General features: G+C 39.1%; 1 protein-coding gene across 1 annotated transcript in view; it reads left to right on the forward strand.

The window, feature by feature from the left end:
• The window catches only part of efnb3b (ephrin-B3b), an 87,269-nt gene that overhangs the window by 41,820 nt on the left and 23,219 nt on the right, over nt 1–22,230 (forward strand). Inside the window, exon 2 of the mRNA XM_065269778.2 lies at nt 8,283–8,578. Within this exon, the coding sequence (XP_065125850.1) occupies nt 8,283–8,578 (296 nt within the window). The remainder of the gene's footprint in view (nt 1–8,282; nt 8,579–22,230) is intronic.

Here is a 22,230-nt window from a genome sequence, read left to right on the forward strand (position 1 = left end):
TCTGTAAACAATCACATATCATTTTGCATGATGTAATTGTCTGTGGACATCAGCGTAACATGACCCCCTTTTCGTTTCGCTGTGTACTTTTGTAGAACGCATTTATTTTTGTGTTGATTTAAATAAAATTGAAGATGGTTAAATATTTGTGTCGTCTGAAGGGACTGCGAGTGCATCAGAGGCGGTTGTTCTAAATAAACATCTCTGCCACGTCGCAAAGGTCCTGTTTTGGTCTGGCAAACTCAGACTACTGAATGTTTGGGAAGCATAGGGAGAGATTTTGTGTGGCTTGCTGTATAATCGATCTGAAAATGCAGGTAAAGACACAGTGTAAATAAAGGAGATGCATTTCATTGTATTTCATTTAGGCTTTTATTGGTAAACACACACACACACACACACACACACACACACACACACACACACACACACACACACACACACACACACACACACACACACACACACACACACACCTTTTGCCTCTAATCTATTTAAGCAATGAGCCACTTAAGACTGTGTTGCAGCATTTTTTACAATGAAAAGTCTCATAGAAAAATAATTAGAATATACCTCTTTAAATGTCCTATTGCTTTAATGAAATTTTAAGCAATATGATAAAAGACACTAATATTCATTATACCACGGGTAGGAATGCATAACGATTAATCACGATTAATCTATAGCAGAATAAAAGTTTTTGTTTACATCAACTGTGTATAATAACTTTGTATAGATAAATGCACACACATCCATGTATATATTTAAGAAATGTTTACATTTGTATATACATTTGTATATTTATGTATCATTTATATTATATATAAATATAAATACTTAAAGGGACACTTCACCCATTTGCATTAAGCTTTGTATAGTTAGGAACCCAGTCATGTTTTTAAATGGTCGTGCATCATTTCCTTAGTTTTCCCTGAGACAAGAGAAATATGGATTTCATTGTTGCACTTCCTTCTTTCAATGATGTAAAAATCATCATGTTGCATCATTGAAACAAGGAAGTCCAATATCTTTGTTGAGGGGGTGAGACTACAAACACCCCTTTTCTCGGTCAAATAGGCACCAAATTCTACATTTATGTTACATTTCGACTACAAATATGATCCACTTTTAATTAAGATTAATGTTTCCATGGTTGAAATTCTCCTTTAATAAATACATTTTTTTTTCTTAAAATTATACATGCATGTGTGCATATTTATATATACATAATTATTATACACAGTTCACACACACAGGGCTCAAAATTAACTTTTTTATTTGGTAGCACTGGTGCTCCCAACTTTAAAGAGTTAGGAGCACCAGCAAAAATGTAGGCGCACTCATCCAAAAATTATGAAGCACCACAACTACAATGTATAAGTTATTAGATTTATTTTATTAAAAATTAAACACCACAACTGGGCTTTACACATCCTATGGCCAGGATTTGAAAGTTGGTCTTTTTTGCTGCATAGATTCCTAAAGTAATACTCAAATGCTGTTGAAATAATATAGCAGCAATAATAATTTAACAATTACAGGAAACACAAATATGATTACAATAGAAAATCTAGCAAACACGTAAAACAATGATTAATTGTTAGAAGGCTAATATATTAGTATTTATATCTGTATTACCAGGATGCTATTACTACTAAATAGGCAATGTTTTTAAAAACATACCATCAGCATTGTCGTATTCCACATCAACATGGACCACAAGGATGTTTGTCGGATGTCCCTCAAGCAGGATGCGCACATACATCATCAAACACTATTTGATAGACAGGTCGGTGTCTCCATCAATAATGAATACATTTGTCACGACACTTTTTGTGTTTTTGGCACTTTCGCCATGTTTAAGCAAGGTCTCGCGCTTAAAATGTGTGGATTCCACCACCAACGCCGTTTTACCTGCAACCTCCGTTTCACAGGATTTACAGTAACATCGAGTCATTTTAATAACGGAGCCACTCGTGATCTTTAAGCCACTTTCTCCGAAAGGTTTCACGTTAAGTCTATTTTCCGGTGGTGAAGTTGCATTTAAATCCGGACCGTCATTATGAATGAATACAGTAACATTGGCTGTAGTCGGCTCGTTCTCTTCATGCTCGCGGTTAATTTTTTCACATTTTTGTGCTTTACGTACCAACGTAGCACGGCAACAAGGAATGATTGACATTCATATTAGCCAATCTGCGGTCTTCATTAAACGCAAGAACTTAATGGTGAAATTTGATTGGTTATGTAATGTTGGAGATAACACTGAACCTGGAACAGCACACATCATACACAATCTAAATCAAGTCACACCACAACAAAAAAGGCAGTCGCAAAAATGCTCCCAAATATATTTTAAGGTCGCACAGATTAAATTTCCGTCGCATATGCGACCAAAACAGTCGCAATTTCGAGCCCTGCACACATATATATGATGTAAACAAAAACTTTTATTCTGCTATAGATTAATCGCGATAAATCGCTATGCATCCCTAAGGGGCAGTTGAATGCTTGATTCTGATTGGTTGAGAAATGTTTTAAAGGTATGCATTATTTTTCGATAAATGCACACTGACCTGACAAATGTCTAAAAAATAACCACCATATAATGTCTGGGGTAATCGTGGTATAAGCGGAAAAATTGACTCTGGTCCTTTGAATTATGTAAGGAATAATTGACGACGTGCTGTTGAATTATAAGAAAATAATGCACACCCAAGGTCATGCCGTCACACCATAGGTGTGCATTATTTTCAAATAATTCAAAGGACCAGAGTCATTTATTCCTCTTACTGAAACTAGAAACATTGCTTGGGTGCCTATTTTTAAGACAGTTAACAGGTTAGGCGTGCGGTTTACAGAAAAATAATCAACACCCATGGAACATTTCTCAGACAATTAAAATAAAGCATTCAACAGCCCTGTGGTATAATTGAAAGTAATGCACACCTGCTCAATGGCCCATCTTCAATTATTCCTTACATCAATGATTTTGTTACATGATTTTGTTTCTTAACTCATAACCCGATCACTCGAAAACATTATTTTTCATCGTCATACATTGTGTCCTGGTTTACAATACATTAATAAATTATGGATTGGTAAGTGATGGTAAGTCTAGGTGTGAAAAGAGCTTAAATGTCTAACCAACAGTGTGTTGTTCAGTCTGGTCACTGGAGACCCTGGGATTAATCTGCATCTTACAATATAAGAGAGAGATTTGCTGACAGGTCTGATATCTCCAGCCCACCCACCACTGGTCTGCTGGACAGACCACGGCTCTCTCCATGGCACTGATCCATTAGATCAATGTACGCTGAAGGTAAAATCAGCTTTGTGACATTGAATCAAAGCTTAAAACCAAGTGAAAATTGCAAGTCAAAAGTCATTCACAAGGCATATCAAGGTGATTTCATTGGAAGGATTTAAAGCTGGTGTTTGATTGACGGCTTGTTATCAGATGTGATCACCAGGTCATCAACAGATGTAGAGGTTATACTTAAATCAGCAAAGATAAAATTTGTTGGAGGATATTATTCGCAAAATGAAAAAATCGTGTTTTTGCGGTATTACTGTACTTCTTGACGCCGTAAGATGTTGTCCACATCAAGGATCTGTTCAAAACTCCACATATATCACGTCCTGAGTCTATCAAGGATTCTCAGCAATTTCTGACATTCCACTTTTTATGCACACACACACATATGCACAAAGGTCCACCTGACTGCACCTGTGCCCCAAGCTTGTTTTTGGACACAGCTCAAGTTTCTCGTGTGGAATCCTTGTAATGCAAGACTGACGAACAGGAGAGGGGCTGCTTGTGGACAAGAGAAGGTGGGGCTGCGTGGATGAGGGGGGGCAGCGGGTCTGGGGAGTCGAGGGTCAATGCTGTTGGAGGCGGCACAGGGTGAAACTAACACTCGGCTCTTTTCAAGAGCTGTCAGGGTCAGGGAAGGGCGTCGGCAAAAGTTTGACAAAATGATGTTTCTGCCCTCATAAATGAGCCTGAGGCGCACACACACACTCTCCTGTCACCTCTGCCCCCCTTCCATCCCCCACTCCTTGTTTCAATGTGTGACCATGAATGCCACCTTTGTTGCAGAGGAGGAGAGAAAGCGAGGGAGAGTGAGAGAGAGAGAGAGAAAACAGGAATGATGAGTGTTTGGGATGAGAAGGAATGGCTGGAGGAGTGTATTATCATGTTTATATTTAGAGTAAACAGATATAATTTCATTTTAATCTATCCTTTGAACGCTTGCCATGTTTGTGCATTTAGCTTTTGTTGGGCTTTGTGAACACAAACACACACATGCCTCTTTCACAAAGTGTCTCGGTTTATATAAGTCTGGTATTTTCATCCCATTTTAATTCCAAAATCCCAACGCCGACATTGTGTCTGCGTTTTTATGCTCGCCCCTTTTCCTTCGCAGTTTTTCAAGCTTGACTCACAGGTCAAAAATTCTTTGTCGAGGTTCTGCAAACGTTCTCTAATTATCTGCCGAGCGCTTGCTTAACCCTGAGTTTGCTCATTAGACATTGCCATCTGACAGTTGTTCAATCACGGAGGCTAATGTGGTCCAACGCTGAAACATATGTAATTGCACAGGCTGTGCGGCCGGTTCGGGGCGTTTGTTTTACCGCGCGTGCACTGTGAACTTGTAAGTCAAGGGACAAAATGGGTCACGTTTACAAAGCAGAATGCTGTTAGCGCACAAAAGTTATTTGACAAAACTATAATATTACTGCTGGGCCAGAAACATATTTTACGCCTGTGCGCGTAACGTAGATCAATGCATTGCAAGTGTGCACCTACTGATCATAGTTAAGTGCGTTGCTTGCGTATCCGTAATCCCGTTGACACATCACTTTGATCCCAGAAAATTTCCGTTAAAATGGCAGAGAGCCTTCTGTGTAAACACAAACATGTCCCGTAAATGTTCTGGGGAACCTAGTATTCACGGATAGGGTGTAAACAAAAAACAATGGCGTAAGGAGCTTTCCGTAGTACGTTTCATCCCATCAAGAATTGCAGCTTTCATTCAACTTTTTTACATTGGGAATTTAAATGCAGATTAACATTCACAATGAGAAATATCTGCAAACTGGACTGAAGTAGAGATCACTTTGGGCGCTTATCATAAACAAAAATGAACATGCATCGTTTCTCAATAGAGAAATTACAGACAATAAGCAAACTTTAGACGCTGCGCAGGACTTTAAATACGTCATGTGCCTTAACAGGATTTTTACGGCATGTGCTTGAATTAGTGGCGGCTGGGGACTTCTTTTTCGAGGACGCACGATGCAAAGCTTGTGTTCTTCATGTTAAGTGATCCTATGTGCATCACGTGTCTTGTGAAAATAAGTGCCTGCTGCATCTAAAGGGTTTATGATAAAAGAGACGCTCGCGTTTGCCAGATACTTGCATAATCTCATGCATAATCAGAGTTTAGTATCTTACGTGTATTTTGTGAAAGTGAGCGTCTCTTTTATCATATATGGTTTTGACGCGTGTGCAGCAGGCACTTATTTTGACAAGACACATGATGCACATGGTTCACATGATGCAACAAACACATATTTTGAAAACATGAGCAACATACATGACATATTTTGAATCTGCGCCCCTCAGAAGAGCAGTCACTGCCACTGGTGTGAATGCATGCACAGATTACGGAAAATCATTGGCAGCGTGAATGAACCAAAATCAAACGACAAATCTTTTATCGTAGTCTCTCTGTGAAAAGGGCTTGTTGTAAAATATTGTGACGCCATGACAGTAATTGAATTGAAAGAAAAAGGTGGTCATAAAACAAGAGTTTACGCTGACGTTTGTTATAGCACCCCTTGTGGCAGTATTGAGAAAGCAGCTGTTGTCTTTAGATTTACATTGCTGTGCACAAATGATAGAAATTTTAACAGGTGATAGGATATTTTTTACTTATAAATAACCAAGATGTGAGTTTCAGACAGCGTGTGTCATAAATTTAACTACATTTATAAACCCTGTAGTTCAAAATAAATGAGCCGCATAAATGATTGTATAAAATGCTTCTTTAATTATAATGACAGCGACGGCACATCATAAACTGCATGTAAACGTGTTATTATGCAGCTCTGAGTTTGGCTAAAACCAACACCGGGGAGGGATGGGAAGAAAAGGTGTGAATGTGGTGATAAAGGAGAGTATTTTTTTAGTTCTCTCTGGTTCTCAGCAGAGAGTTCAGTGGGTGACCATGTCAACAGCATGACCAGCACAGAACAAGCGGCTCCATTATCTCCTGCATCCTATGCCTTGCTTTCTTACTCTCTTTCTCTCTCCACCTGTTTTTCCTTTTGTCATTGTTGTTCTCTGTTTACTCTTTTTCTCCCGGCTTTGTAAGCTATTTTATCTCTCATTCACCCCTTTCATTCTGTCCTCTGATCCGCAACACCTCTCTCTCTCTCTCTCTCTCTCGCTTTCTTTCGGTGCCTCTGCTTTCTATTCTCCAAGTCAAGTCTTCTGTGACGGTGTCTGCCATTAGACAACAGACAAAAATCTACCTAACAGAAAAAGCATGTGTATGCAAAGGCATCTTTTGCATCTGCAGGATGTTTTGAAACTTTTTGTTCATGAGTTTCCATGTGTGTATTCTTTACACTGATTGTCTACCTGGCAGAAAGTAACTTTAGCAACGGTGTGTGTGTTTTTTTTTTTAAATGGCCACAGTTTTTGTGCACATTATATCTGTGTGCTTGTATGTGTGGTGGGTTAAGTATCGGTCAGTCTAATTGTAGCAAGTGAAGTGTGTGTTGAGTGTTGGTGCTCTTCGCTGTAAGAGCTACTGATAACCTCCCGAACCTGTGTAACAGGGACAAGAAACACTTCCTCCATAGGAATGTCTCACACACACATACGCAAAATAAACTTTTCACTCAATTTCACATGTTGCGAAAAGTGACTAGCATGCCTTAGGTTAGCATGCTATGGTAAAAGACACGATTTGTTAATGGAACGTGCAACTATTTACGCATTTCTATTCACATGTAAACACAAAGCCTTTAAAAAGAACAAGCCCGGCTGCCTTAATTTGTTTACATATAAATGGCCGTTGGTGTGGCTGGCTGTTTAAAGATGATGATAAAATGGTAATTAGCGTCTGTGAGTCGTTTAGTCATTTGTTTACATAGAGAGAATTCAAAGGAAACTCCCTGAGATTCCGCAACAGCCAAATTCTCCTGGAAACTGGAAGCTTTCGACGCGTCCTTTGATTTGCTTTGATCTGACACAGTTTCCCTTTAGAAACAAGAGGCCCGGGGTGGGATTTGGATCCGAGGTACCCCATTCATTCTCATTAGAGACACTTGTTGAAGATACAACAAGAAAATATCATATTTCTGAAAATGTAGCCCACGAAACCATGAAGTCTGGGCACCTTTGAATAAATTACACAGCGGAGAAAAGCACTTTCATTAGATGCTTGAATAAACAGGAAGAGAGACGATGTTGACGGATGAATGAACGCGAACGAAGAGCATCAGTTTTTTTTACCTGTAGAGAAGCTAAACGTGATTTATTGCAGTGATTCAAAACCAGGGGTGCGCAAACCCCAGGGGGTACTTAAGTAGGTTCCAGGTACTTGGAAAGATTTCGATTTGCTTTGTTAAATCTATAAAACAGAAATTACGACTTTAAAAATTCAGGGCTGTCAGGGCTAGATTAGAATAATGTATCACACATAATCTTCTTCACTTCTCTCCACTTTATGGTACAATGCCAGATAAAATTGGCTGGAGGTGTCAAATTTTGTGAAACACAAACAAGCTCAGGTGTCTCATTATAGAGAGATAAAGCTACTTTGTGAATCTCTTTTCATCCACAATATTGATTGTTTGTAGAAGGACAAGAGAAATTCATTGTAATAATGGACTCTTATTTTTAAGGAATATCAAAAAAACAAAACAAATAAATAACAATTTTTTATTTATTTATTATAATTTATTAAATATATATATATATATATATATATATATATATATATATAATAAATTATAATAAATAAATAAATAAAAAATATTTATTTGTTTTTTTAATATATATATAATTTTTACTCTGGCTATTTTCTTCATTTTTCAAATATATCAAATACTGGAATGTTATGAATTTAAAAGACTTATAATATGTATAATTATTACTGTATGTCTATATTTGAAGAGTTTGAATCAAGTTTGCATTTAAAGTTCATGTAAAATATGAATTTTAAGTTTCTCATGTCTCTGTTTTTCTCTCTCCCTTTTCGCAGGTTTAATGATGATAAGGGTTATGTCCTCTACCCTCAGATCGGGGATCGTCTGGACCTCATCTGCCCAGGTTCGGAGCCCCCAGGCCCCCGGGCCCCTGCCGAATACGAGTACTATAAACTATACCTGGTGTCGTCACGGGAACAGGCAGACAGGTGTGAAGTGACCGGGGCCCCCAACCTGCTGCTCACCTGTGATAAACCCAACAGCGATATGCGTTTCACCATCAAGTTTCAGGAGTACTCGCCTAACCTGTGGGGCCATGAATTTAAAACTAATCAGGACTATTTCATCATCGGTGAGTGCTCAGATGTGTCTCATTATGACTCAACGTGGGCCTGTTGACACACATAAAACATTTGATTATTTTGACTAGCAACTTTTCATTTCTGAAAAGAGGTTTTGTTTGAAACAGACCCAAAGACGTCTGAATGCATGCGTGTTTATTATGCTAGTCTTTTTATTATGTTTATTCGCCGCCCTCACTTGTTTATTATTTTATTCAGTTTTTTCCATGCTAAGGGAAGGAATTGCATAATGGTGTTTCACCAAGAGGGTTATTTTGGGTTTGTTTTTAATTTGGGCTAGTGGGTCTGAAGTGATGATCTTCTGCCGGGATTTGGCTGATTGTGAGTTTATCAAATGGAACCATCTCGCTTTGGGTCGTGTTACTAGGGGTTGTTTTTTTAAACATCGCACAGTAGCGCGTAGGGAATGAGGGCCAACACAAACGGAAGCTCGTCGATATCAACACTTTACAAATTAGATTTAAAAGCACAGGATGTTTGGTAACGATGCCCCAACACGCTCAAAACACGCAATATACACATATTTAGCGTGTTTTCCCAGCATTCCCACATTCATGGATAACCTGGAAATTTCTGAGTGTGTTTTCCAATGACATACATTAACACAAACAATGTTTAAAACCAAATAATACAAATATTACTTTTTATTTCATGTTGCTTTTAAAGGGATAGTTCACCCACAAATTAAAAATGTGTCACAATTTACTCACTTTCATGTTATAAATTTCTTTGTTCTGATGAACACGAAGGAAGATATTTGTAACCAAAGCGATCAGATGCCCCATTGACTTTCATAGTAGGAAAAAAGAATACTATGGTAGACAATGGGACCTCTGATCGGTTTGGTTTTTTTCAAAAAAAAAAAAAATGAATACAGGTTTGTAACAACATGAGAGTAAGTAAATTAATTTTAATTATCGGGTGAACTATGCATTTAAAGAATTAGTCAATTTTCTTAAAAAAAAATCCAGATAATTTACTCACCACCATGTCATCCAAAACGTTGATGTCTTTCTTTGTTCAGTCAAGAAGAAATTATGTTTTTTGAGGAAAACATTCCAGGATTTTTCAAATTTTAATGGACTTTGATGGACACCAACACGAAACACTTAACTCAACACTTAACAGTTTTTTTCAAAGGAGTTTCAAAAGACTCTAAACGATCCCAAACGAGGCATAAGGGTCTTATCTAGCGAAACGATTGTCATTTTTGATACGAAAAATAAAAAATATGCACTTTTAAACCACAACTTCTCATCTATCTCCGGTCCTGTGATGCGCCAGCATGACCTCACGCAAAACGTCATCAAAAAGTTCAAAAGGTGCATATGTTTTATTTTTCTTGTCAAAAATGACAATTGTTTCACTTGTTAAGACCCTTATGCCTCGTTTGAGATTTAGTGTTTAGAGTCCTTTAAAAAAAACTGTTAAGTGTTAACTGTTAAGTGTTGGGGGCCATTAAAGTCCATTAAGAAGAGAAAAATCCTGGAATGTTTTCCTCAAAAAACATAATTTCTTCAGGACTGAACAAAGAAAGACATCAACATTTTGGATGGTGGTGAGTAAATAATCTGGTTTTGTTTTTAAAAATGGACTAATCCTTTAACATTTTCATCACAAAGGATTGGTACCTGTCATACAAATCAAAATTCAGTAATCATAAGTGTGAGAACACATTCTTGTCATAAAGATAAAGGTTGAGAAGGTGATAAAGCGTTGAGATTGTACAAGAGATTTTCAGGCAAGCTGATTGTTTAAATGTTTTCCTTTCCGGTCCTTCACTTGTTGTGAAATTCTCTGCATATCTTGACAGATAAAGATGAATCTTATCAGCAGCATTTTAAAAACAAGATGCATTCAAAACTAGTTGCCGTTCATGACCTTGAGGTTATATTTTTGTGCTCAAGTATGGAATGTAGAGAGAGATTGTGTGTGTGTATATAAGAGTGTGATAAGTGTGTGTGAAGGTGTGACGAGTCTAATTTTAGCAGTCGCAGGTCTAACAGACACCAAGTCTCCATGATAAAAATCAAACTGTGAGTTTCTTCAGCTTCACCTGGCTCCTTAATGGGTAAACGAACAAGTTTGCAAATACGTTTATGGCAGGTGGAATCTGGGTCCCTTCCGTGTTTTCTGAAACCATAACACACACATGCAGGGGCCGCAGGCTTTATCATTGCTCCAACAGACCAGACGAATCGATCGACAGCCTGTGCAAGTCTTCGAACACAAGGTCAGAGAGGCTCACGCGCGCACTGCAGCACGGAGAGAAAGCAACAAACATCTGTCGACAAAGAAGAGACAGAAGAGAGCAGAAAAATGACAGAAAATGAGTTATTGAACATTTAATGTATCGTTTATGTGTGTGCATATACCTTCGCCTTATGGTACTCACGGCGTGCGTCAGCGTGTGATTGTGTGTATTCATACAGCCTCTGTGATGACCGGCTGATGTTCGATTTTCTGACAGAGTGCACATTTGACTGCTTATGTGTGTGATGGATTCTGACATCTTCATGCTCATGTGTCAAAGCATGTGTGGGTGTGTATGTGTATAAGGGTATGTGTACACATTGGAGACTTGCACCTTAGGGAGAATGGTAGTAATTAACCTACCTTAACATGTGGTAATTTATTCAGAGTAGCTTAAATGAACTGGAACAAGACTGATTCATGAAATGAGAGAGAGAGACAGAGAGAGAGAGAGAGAGAGAGAGAGAGAGAGAGAGAGAGAGAGAGAGAGAGAGAGAGAGAGATCATTATGGCTGCTCCAATATTGTTGTATAATTATCACAGAGGTCATAAAGATGCGCGTAGGTCTGTGTGTAACAGTGTTTACATTTATACACACACACACACACACACACACACACACACACACACACACACACACACACACACACACACACACACACACACACACACACACACACGCACTCTTATGGTTTACTGGGACAATTCCATAGACACAATGGTTTTAATACTGTACAAACTGTATATTTTATTCTCCTACCCTACCCCAGTCCCCAATCCCAACCATCACAAAAACTTATATAATAATTGATTTAAAAAAGTACCATTTAGTAAGTTATTTAAAGGGGACAATTAATAAAATTCATATAATTGGGACTTCAGTACTTCCATGAACCTAGAAAATGTGAAAAAGATCAACACAGTAACTTAGTTTTGGTAAATCATTCTCTGTAAACATGTAAAAAAAACAGGTCATCTAAATCTGGCTCCCCCTGTGATGTCAGAAGGGGATACTACCGCCCCTTAATCTGCACTATCCAACCACGACACTGCCATTTAGTGCAGAGATCAGCTCATTTGCATTTAAAGAAAGTGCACACCTACAAAGTGGCAATTTTAACATGTTATAATAAATTATCTATATGGGTTTTTGAGCTAAAACTTCACATACGTACTCTGGAGACACCAAAGATTTATTTTACATCTTAAAAAAAATCACGTAAAATGTCCCCTTTAAGCCGTTCAGTTACGGGGACACAGGAAGTTATTATTGCTTATATTATTTAGTCATACACTAAACATAAACTATTATTCATGTCCCCATAAACCACATATACCGCCCCCCCCCACACACAAACACAGGAATAATTCCCCCAAAATTTTTATTTTAATTCATTTCCTTAACCTCACATTCTCATAATTGTGTTTCTTCTGTGGGACTAAAGGGAGAAATTTTCCCTGTAGCTCTCAAACGTCATCCGGACACACAAATACATATTTGGTAAAGATGTGTTTGGCTTTATAAGTAAAAAAAGCAAATGTTCATTTTTGGGAAAAACAGATGCTTTCACTTTGTATCTATCCCACACCAGAGTTGCTCATAAAAACGCACGCACACATTTTGCTGTCAGTCAGTGTGAAGGATTTGGGGTACCTGACTGCAGAGCCGCTCTGGGCTCCTTATCGCCATGGCATTGCTGCGGCCGCTGACAGAGACAGATGGCGAACTGTCACTCAAACCGAGAGAGGAGAAGTAAAGAGGAAAAGAGGATGAAAAAACGAAAGAACCAGATGGACAGACAAGTCTTACCGGGCTTTAACGTGTTTCTGTACCCAACAGCAGCTCAAACACACACACACACACGGATGCCGAAATCTCTGCAGTCTGTTTTGGCTCAGTCTGTGTGTGTGTGATTTTATGGTATCATATTTTATTATAATATATATATTAATTTGTCTTATACTTAGACTGTGATTTGAGAGAAAAACAACTACATAGAGCAGAAAGAGAAGGCGAGTAAGGGAAGAAAAGAGAGCGAGATGGAGCGGAGGTCGAAGAGGTTGAGGGATTTTATATTTGATGAATATTTGAACGTTTTAAAGCCCCAAGACTAAAGTTTTCCCATCTTACGGAGACAAAATCTTAACCACAAACTCCAGGGAGAGATGGGAAGTAAACGAGAAACAGAGAGAGAGGGGGAGAGTCGCCTATGGAGAGATTTTTACACTTGCCAACAACCTGTATGTTCTGCCAGCGGTTTTTGGCTCTTTTTTATCAGCGCACATCTGTCTCCCTGTGATCTGATTGGATGAGGAGTCCATTTGACAGTTTTAGCCAATCAGAACATTGAGCATTCCAGTGACCAGAATAAAATGGTAGCAAGCATTCAAGGAGTATCGTGTAAGGAAACGTGCCCTCGCATATACAGATGAATGTGCAATGCTGTGTTTACCGACCCACAGACAGAATGACCGATTTAAAAGATGTTGAATAAAAGTGATGTGACATGCATACACAATATATGTGTGTGTGTTTAAGTCTGGTAAACAAACAAAACATGTTAAAATACATTTTTTGTAAGAGAGAGGGACGGAGATGCTTTGGTGTAAGATAATGTGACAGTTTGCGTTCAATTAAGGTCGAGAAAATTCGAAAAAGTGTGTTTGTGTGTGCGCAGCATGTGTGATTGAAATGTTTCACAGCGCGACTTTACAGTGTGCGTGTATGCGTGAGTTTGTTTGTGAGTGGATGGATGGATAGGACAAATACCCCCTAAAGGTCAGACAGAAAAAAACACACTAATTGGATTCCAGCTAGTTAGCATTGTGTGATTCATTTAGCGCACACACACACGCACAGCCTCTGCTTTCTCTCCTTCTTCCTTCAGTAGCAGACAAAGCCGACATTGTGCCTCATTCTGCCGAGGACTTGTGGAGAGATGTGTGTCCCGGGAAGGGTGGGGGGTGGCCTTATCCAATGTTCACCATGCCATTGACCCTTGACATCGCCTCATTGAGTCAAATGGAGAAACACGACGACATGGACGCAATTTAGTGTGCGAGATCACGCAAACATGACCCGTTAATAGCAATAATGAACAGAGAGCACACACACAGACACACACAGCTGCCAGAGCAATGCCATGTGTGTGTGAATTATCCCTTTTGGCATTCATTCTCACACAGACATATACACAGACGTGAAACACCGATCGGATCACGCAAAAAAATCACACACGGGCTTATGTTGTAAATCTCCCTAGATCATGTGTTCATCAAACACACACATATTTTGGGAAGACTGGACTTTATGCTGCAATAGGATGTTTACTGTGTGTGGAGGAAGAGAGTTGAGGTGGGATTGGGGTTGACCAGTCGTCCACAAAAGAGTGAGAGAGAAGATAGAAGCAACAAAAATGTTGGTTACAAAGTGGGTTTTTAAATATAAATGTATTTAAAGACACACTAGGGAGGGGAATACTAAGAAATTTAACAATTCTGCTCCAAATCTAAGTACTTTTATGGGAGCTGATTCGTTTGTTCATTCATTCGGGAGTCTGCTCACGGGAGTCGTTCATTCTCAAATTGCGCTACCCCCTGGTCACCGTGGGTGTCAATTTAGTGCTGGTTGTGAATATGGGAAGCTTATGAATGTTATGTCTAAATAAATAATTGTAAGGAATCGCAATAGTTCATTGTAATGTGTGCTGGGAAGTCACTTTCTGGCACAGTGAAAACCGCAAGCACTTAGCGAAACATTAATAATGACAAATCCTAGTACTGCTTTGCTACACACACACACAAAACAAAGAAAAACTCTTGCAACAAAACAGTTGTAGTTGTTTCCTCTCGATAAGATCATGCAGCACATGATGCCTGCACTGTCACATTGTGTGTCTGTTGTTGGGTGCGACCCACCAGGACAACGTAATAGAAAGATTTATTATTTGTTTATTTTGTACTTGCGTAGTGACACTGCCGCTGGAAACACTTTTACAGTGTAAGTATCTTTAAAGTACCCCTGTAGTTGATCATTTTAGCCATCTTTAAAGGTGACATAGAATGATTGAACGGGGTGTTTATCCTTGTTCTGTGATGTGACATGTAGACAAAAATTTTTTTGTTTGGGTCTGTAATGCCTTAGAAGCTTCCTAAAAACCTCTCTTAGATAGCTCTATTAGGGTGGGGGATTTTAAACAAGTGGTTTTGCACCTATTTGGCTCCCCCTACTGGCTTAACTCGCAATCTCATTACTGATTGGCTGGCTTTGCTGCCACTCAAAAAATTTAGCCAATTATTGGGGCAGTGAGATGCCTGTGATGTCATAAGCATCAGTTTTTCAGATTGGGCCGTTTCCTGGCTGACATTTCTAAAAGAGGAATTTCTATGAGACTGAGATGTTTAGCATGTCTAGCACTTTTTGTATGTTCGTGGATGCGGGTAGACTACCATTATTCAACATAGACAAGGTAAAATTGTTTTTTCATTCTCTGTCCCCTTTAAGCATCATATTAGCAAATGTAAAAGTTGACAGTAATTTCGTCATGCTTTAAAACAGCTTGAATGTAACTCTACACCCTTGCCTCATTAAGTATACGTAGATCTATGAATATGCAAATTAGCCCCCACCTCTACTCAGTCGCACAGCTCGGACTTTAGATTTAAAGATGCGAATTATTCCCCGTCTGCACTTTTTTTGCTTCACAGCGATCATAGATATATTTAAATAGATGCTGCATTCGTCAGTTTCAGACACATAACAGCAAAAAAAATGTAGCGCTGATGTTAACACGTTACGGCACTCACCCTGCAAGTGTGAGCAGCACAAAAGTAGAGCTGAAGCGGCTGTGTTGCAATCGTTTCAGCTAGGGATGCATCGATACCGGTATCGGGTATCGGCCTCGATACCACATTTTCTAAAGTACTCGTACTCGTTAAAAGTCCCCCGATACCAGGGATCGATACCACGGTCTGAGAAATGTCTATGTTTGAGCGGCGTGTAAGGGGTTAATGCCTCTTGTGTTGTCCAAAGAGGCAGAGTTTACAACAAACTGGAAAACTAGTCCCTTGTTTTTTGTTAAATTATATGACTAAAGCTGTTACCTGTAAATTTAAATCATGTTTTTTATTAAGTACTCGGTATCGGTATTGGCAAGTACTGAAATGCAAGTACTCGTACTCGTACTTGTATTCCAAAAAAGTAGTATCGGTGCATCCCTAGTTTCAGCACTAAGGCAATGCGGCATCTATACATAATATCTATAGACGGTTTCATCGGACGCACGTGTGGTGAAACGATTACGTGTCTGCAGGGTTTCCCGCAGAAAATTTGTTAGTTAAGGTGGTAGGTTGGGCGTGACAATCAAAGGGGCAAACGCTTGTGTTGAAAATTACAATATTTTTATTTAAAACACTCAAGTAAAACTTAATTTTGAAGAAAATGAACACATACTAGATTATTTCAGCCGTGTTGCGCGCGTGCCCGCTCGTGGTGTGAAGAGCGTCCACGCTATTCTCCGAGATGCACCTGACGGCCTTTTTTGCAGCTTTTTTTTGAACGACCTAGTTAAGGCGGTAGAGTTTCCCAGCTTAGGCGGGCCGCCCGAACTGAAAAGTGCTGCGGGAAACCCTGCGCGTCTGGTCAGAACTTTACTTCTGGTTTCAGTTTTTTTTAATGTTCAGACTAGTTGCTAAACTGAACTCTTGAACAAAATAACTCTTTGTTGTTATTTATTCTAAGCGGAGTTTACCAGTAGTTACGTGTTGACCACAAAAGTGCTTGTTCATGTTGTTACTGCTTAAACCGTCTATAGGTTGAACTACTGATCCACTCGTACAACTGTGTTGATGTGATTGGCTACATGTTTGTGATGTTGGAAACCAAAGCAATTTTAAATCGCGGGAATATGATTGTCTTTAATTTTATGGGAAAAAAATCAGCATTGGTTTTGAATGATGAATTTGCATATCGTTACAAACACCACACAGACATATAAACAAACAATAAAAACTTGATTTTCACCACAAGTGTCCATATCAGCAGAATTTAGAGTGCCAAATAACATGAATGTCTTAATAATTAATCATTTCAATAATTACTTAATCATTTTGGCCAAACCCTAATACACCCACACACGCCCCTGTGGACGTATTAATCTAAGCGTGCATTTGGCTGTCTTCTTTCTGCTCTCATTTGTTCTTCCAATTTCTTCCAAATCTTCATCCGCTCATCTGTCACTCAGATAAATCTTATAATCTCTGTTTATTTATTTTCTTTTATGCTAGTGTATCAGTTCAGCGCAGAGGAGATTCTTCCCTTGTCTGACCTTAGCTGTTGTCTGTCTTCCTTCACCGTTTTGGTCCCTTTTCTCATTTTGCCAGATTTTCATGCTGCTGTGCTTGATGCCAAAGCTATAATTCACCAAGCACATCGACCGCCGTGCCAAGATTTTAATAATCGTTAAAAATGCAAAGCCACACTGGTGTCTATGTGTATTTGTGTCTGTAACCAATCGTATCTGCTGCGCTTATGAGCAGATCAGTCATAACAGGTGCAGAGTTCCCTAGCAGCATAATACCCATCTAGACTGAGAGGAAGTGATGCGAGACAACTTGAACTCTAACATTATAATCAATGTCTACACTGCAAGGGAGAAAGTGAATCTCGTTTGTTCATAAAAATTGTGTATGTCGCTGCCATGGCCAGAATTGTAATGATTGGCATGAAGTATGACTTTCTTATTCTGGCCCACTTATACAGGAAGTCGAAATCAAATCTAACCCTTACAGCAGGGGTGGGAAACCCTGGTCCTGGAGGGCCACTGTCCTGCAGAGTTTAGTTCCAAGCCTAAACACACCTGAAAAATCAAATTAAAGTCTTCAGGATTCTTGGAAATGAAATTCAGGTGTGTTTGATTAGGGTTGGAACTAAACTCTGCAGGACAGTGGCCCTCCAGGACCCAGGGTTCCCCACTACTGCCTTAAAGAAATGCAAAATATTCAGATCTGCTTAAAGGGATAATTTACCCAAAATCTAAAATTGTGCCATTATTTACTCGCCTTCATACATGTATGTGTTTCTTTATTTTGTTGAAAACAAAATAAGATATTTTGCTCATAGATGGGGAACCACACAGTTGATGGTACCCAATGACTTTCATAATATTTGTTTTTCCCACAGGGAAGTCAATGGGTACTGTTAAATGTGTGGTTACCATCAATTTTCAACAAAAAGCCTTTGTTTAGATTAACATGAGATCAAGTAAATGATGACAGAATTTTCCTTTTTGGGTGATCCTTATCCTTATCTCTTTTATTCACTGAAATGCTTTCAAATATTTGCTGTTAAGAACTATGTAAATGTTGGCAAATGTAGTGACTAATTTAGCCAGAGAAACTCATTGTAGCAATCTGGGAATTTACATGACTTTGTTTCCTAATGGACTAACATTTCTTTAAGCCAGCCAATCAAATTAAAGGATGCCAGAAAGCTTTGAATGGTCTATGATGCGTACAATGCAAAAATTCAGTGAATTTACAATTTATTTAAACTTTCTTAACTGTAAAAATTCTTGTTGCACTTAATTTGTAAAGTTTTACCAATGTAAAATTACAATTCCCTGATTAGTGAGGAGTTGTTATAAACCATGGGCGAGGCTAGCCCCTTTTTAGGGGTGCTTCAGCACCCCTAAAAAGGAGCTCAGCACCCCTAAAACTTGGAGCAAGAAATGTATTTATTCTAAAATGTTTGTTCGTCTTTGACAAGGTTAAATAATGTCTAAAACATACTCCGTAGTTTGTGGTTTAAAATGTATATGTTAAGGTAGAAAATGAAAACCTCCCCGCTTAGCAAATGGTGTCATCCTCTTCTTTTACTTCTCTGTACCTGCATCGCTTAGCCCGAGCGCGAAACACACGCAGAGTGAGAATCAGTTAAAACTGTTGTGATGCAACTTTTTTGTTCAAATCTTACAAAATGTTTACGTTATGTTTATAATGAACGAGTACATCACGAATCAATCTTTCAAGCCGTGTTTTTGTCTTATACTGAATCACCATGGTACACGTATAATAAGTGTTTATTTTCGGATTATTTTAGTCCGGGGGGTACCCGCGCGCTGCGGAGTAGTACAGTACCTGGGTGACTCGTCCATAGACTTACCCCGGATTTCCACCGACTGCGGAACGGCTGCGGATCCGTTGCGGAACGGCGGCGGAGTCAATCGGTTTCCATTCAAGTCAATGTGTGTATTTCCACTGACTGCGCTCCGAATCCGTCACAGCTCCGGCCATCCGCAGCCCTCCGGCACAAATACGCAGAGCTTCTATTTTTGACGGATGCCGGACAGCTCCGCAGGGCGGAGCCATGACTTTATCGCGTGATCATTCCTGAATTCACGAGAACTCGTGTTTTTTTATTAAATCTTTGCAATACAAACATTACAAACACACACAAATAAAGTCATTAATACAGAAACAACAAATAATAGACAGGAACAGAGCCAGGGGAGTTTCAAATAAATACATTAAAGATAAAGCATATATAAATGTTTTAGCAGCCTTCTTATTTTTTGAATTTTGGATGGATTTGATGTACTGCTCTGTCTATGCGAGATCTCGTGTTGTGATCTGGGCTGGTTTGTAAAAACGTCATAATTCAACGGCATAATGGGCAGAGACAGAACTAGGTATCGCGCGATCATCACGTGAATTTGCGAGACCTCGTCACTTCAGCACGCAGCCGCTCTGCAACAAAAACGGAACTGGTGGGTATTGGCGGACGGCAGAGTGCGAAGACGTAACGCAGCGGAGCTGATCTGCAGCTGCTCCGCAGTCGGTGGAAATCCGGGGTTAAACGGAGAGAAGTAGCGCCGGTTACAATGTTCTTTCGCAACTTACGCATGCAGTTTTGTGCGTGGTAGTTGCATACGTGTGTCTCCGTTGTTAAAGTTTATTGTATCCGGATTTCCACCGACTGCGGAGCGGCTGCAGATCTGCTCCGCTGCGTTACGGCTCCGCACTCCGCCGTCCGCCAATACCCACCAGTTCCGTATTGGTTGCAGAGCGACTGCGTGCTGAAGTGACGAGGACATATGAGGTCTCGCAAATTCACGTGATGATCGCGCGATACCTTGTTCTGTCTCCGCCAATTATGACTTGAATTATGACGTTTTTACAAACCAGCCCAGATCACAACACGAGATCTCGCGTAGAAAGAGCAGTACTTCAAATCCATCCAAAATTAAAAAAATAAGAAAGCTGCTAAAACCATTTATTTATGCTCTATCTTTAATGTATTTATTATACCATATACTTTACCATTTAACTCCCCCTGTCTCTGTTCTTGTCTATTATTTGTTGTTTCTATATTAATGACTTTGTAATGTTTGTATTGCAAAGATTTAATAAAGGCAAAAAACAGGAGATCTCGCGAATTCAGGTATGATCACGCGATAAAGTCATGGCTCCGCCCTGTCCAGATCCTAGAGGGGTAATTTTCTTCTCATCTTTTTCACCCCTGACCTGTTTTCATGCCTGAAAGGTCTCCAAAAAAATCTGGATTTTGGAGTTAGTTGAACCAATGTTAAAATGATAGTTATTTTACAATAAACATATTATTGGTTTCTGTAGGAAAAAAGAGTGGATGGTGGCAGCGGAGCTCATTGGGTGCTCAGCACCCCTAAAGCTCTAACCCTAGAATCGCCTTTGTTATAAACTATAAAAAAAAGTTGAATTAGCTTAAGTTATTTCTAATTTATTTTTATAGTTCATAGCAACTCCTCACTTGTCAAGAAACTTGAAATTAATTGTAATTTTAAATTGGTAAAACTTTACAAATTAAGTTCAACAAGAATTTTTACAGTTACACTGTAAAAATGCAGCATAAAGTTAAAACAACTTGGTTTTGCAAGTCAATTTAATCCTTCTACTTAAAGTCTAGGTTTTGTAAACAAGTTGAAATTGTTTAAATTAATTTGTTAAGTTAAAGTAACATAAAATATATGTTGATTTGACATAAATGCTGCATATTTGTACAGTTTAGGTGTGCCGTATGAGGGTAAAGGGGATCGCACACAGCGCCACTCACATAGTTTAACATTAAATAACATCATATTTGTCCCAAATCATTAACAATAAACATTGACTGCTAACGTATATTTTGCATTTTGAAGTAGACGCTATCTGACGAAACTTGCACTATTTAATGTGCACTTCCGGTTTACGATACCTCAGACTTGTCCTAGACGCGACGCGGCGCGACGCTGAACTGCGCGGCCGGTGTGCGACCCCCTTTAGAGTATTCTGTATTATAGTGATTTGCAAAATTGTCTACACTGCCAATGTGTAGTACTTTCTGTTATAGCCAGACTTTAGGGTGGTTTCCCGGACAGGTATTGCACTAGTGCTAGAATAAATTTAAGAGCTGTCCAAACTGAAAACAAGTTGCATTGACATATCTTAAAATACACCAGTGCCCTTTGTTTAACCTCAAAATGCACATAAGTAATGGTTTTAGTAAGGCATGTTTGTAAAAACCAGTTATTTAACTAAGTTCTAGTCTTTGCTTTAGCTAATTCCTGTCTGGGAAACCACCCCTATATATTTTTAAAGCAACATAAAGTATGGTCCACTTTGTATCTTATTCCAGTCCACAGTTGACCTCTCACAATCAAAATGTGTCATCCAATTGACATGGAAATAACCAACCCTAGTTTTTAAGATGCAAACATTCTTGAAAGATCCAAACTTTGGGAAAGTGTAACACAACTTTCTTTCAGATTGGACAGAAAAAGCTTGCTTACTTCAGGAAACTCCATCAATTTCATTTAAACCAGCCAGTCAGATTAGAGCTCACCAGTTGCCGCTCTTTGAACAGGCGGTTGTTGAATCCCTTAACAAAGCTGTCTTCACATAAAGCACCACTGAAAATAGGAACACGGGACCTGTATGTCACCACAGCTGGGGCAGATTAGATGAACCAGTTATTAAAAACAAGACAGTATTGCGGTACGTTCTGTTCTACGGGTTAATGTGCTCGTCCACCAACTAATGAGCTCTTTTGAGTGTTAATATTCCATCCATATATTTACAGCTGTGAACAAGCTTATTAATATGGAGTAAAAGATGCATGTCTCAGCTGGGTTTGTGCCACCGCACCTTCTGCTCAATGTGTGTGGAGTCTGTTCCTCCCCTCTGAAACCAGAATTGTAATGCATGCAATTAAGGAGTCTAATTAGGGTAATTAATTCTGTGGGAGAGAGGAACCCAACACTCCTCTATTCACGGTTATAGATCTGACTTAATCCCTGTGCCCTACACTCCAAACACAATACTGTCTTAGATAATAGGGGCCAGAGACTGTGTGTGTGTGTGTGTGCATCACAAGCTA

The sequence above is a fragment of the Paramisgurnus dabryanus genome, chromosome 2 (assembly GCF_030506205.2).
Source record: "Paramisgurnus dabryanus chromosome 2, PD_genome_1.1, whole genome shotgun sequence".
NCBI classification, from domain to species: Eukaryota; Metazoa; Chordata; class Actinopteri; order Cypriniformes; family Cobitidae; genus Paramisgurnus; species Paramisgurnus dabryanus.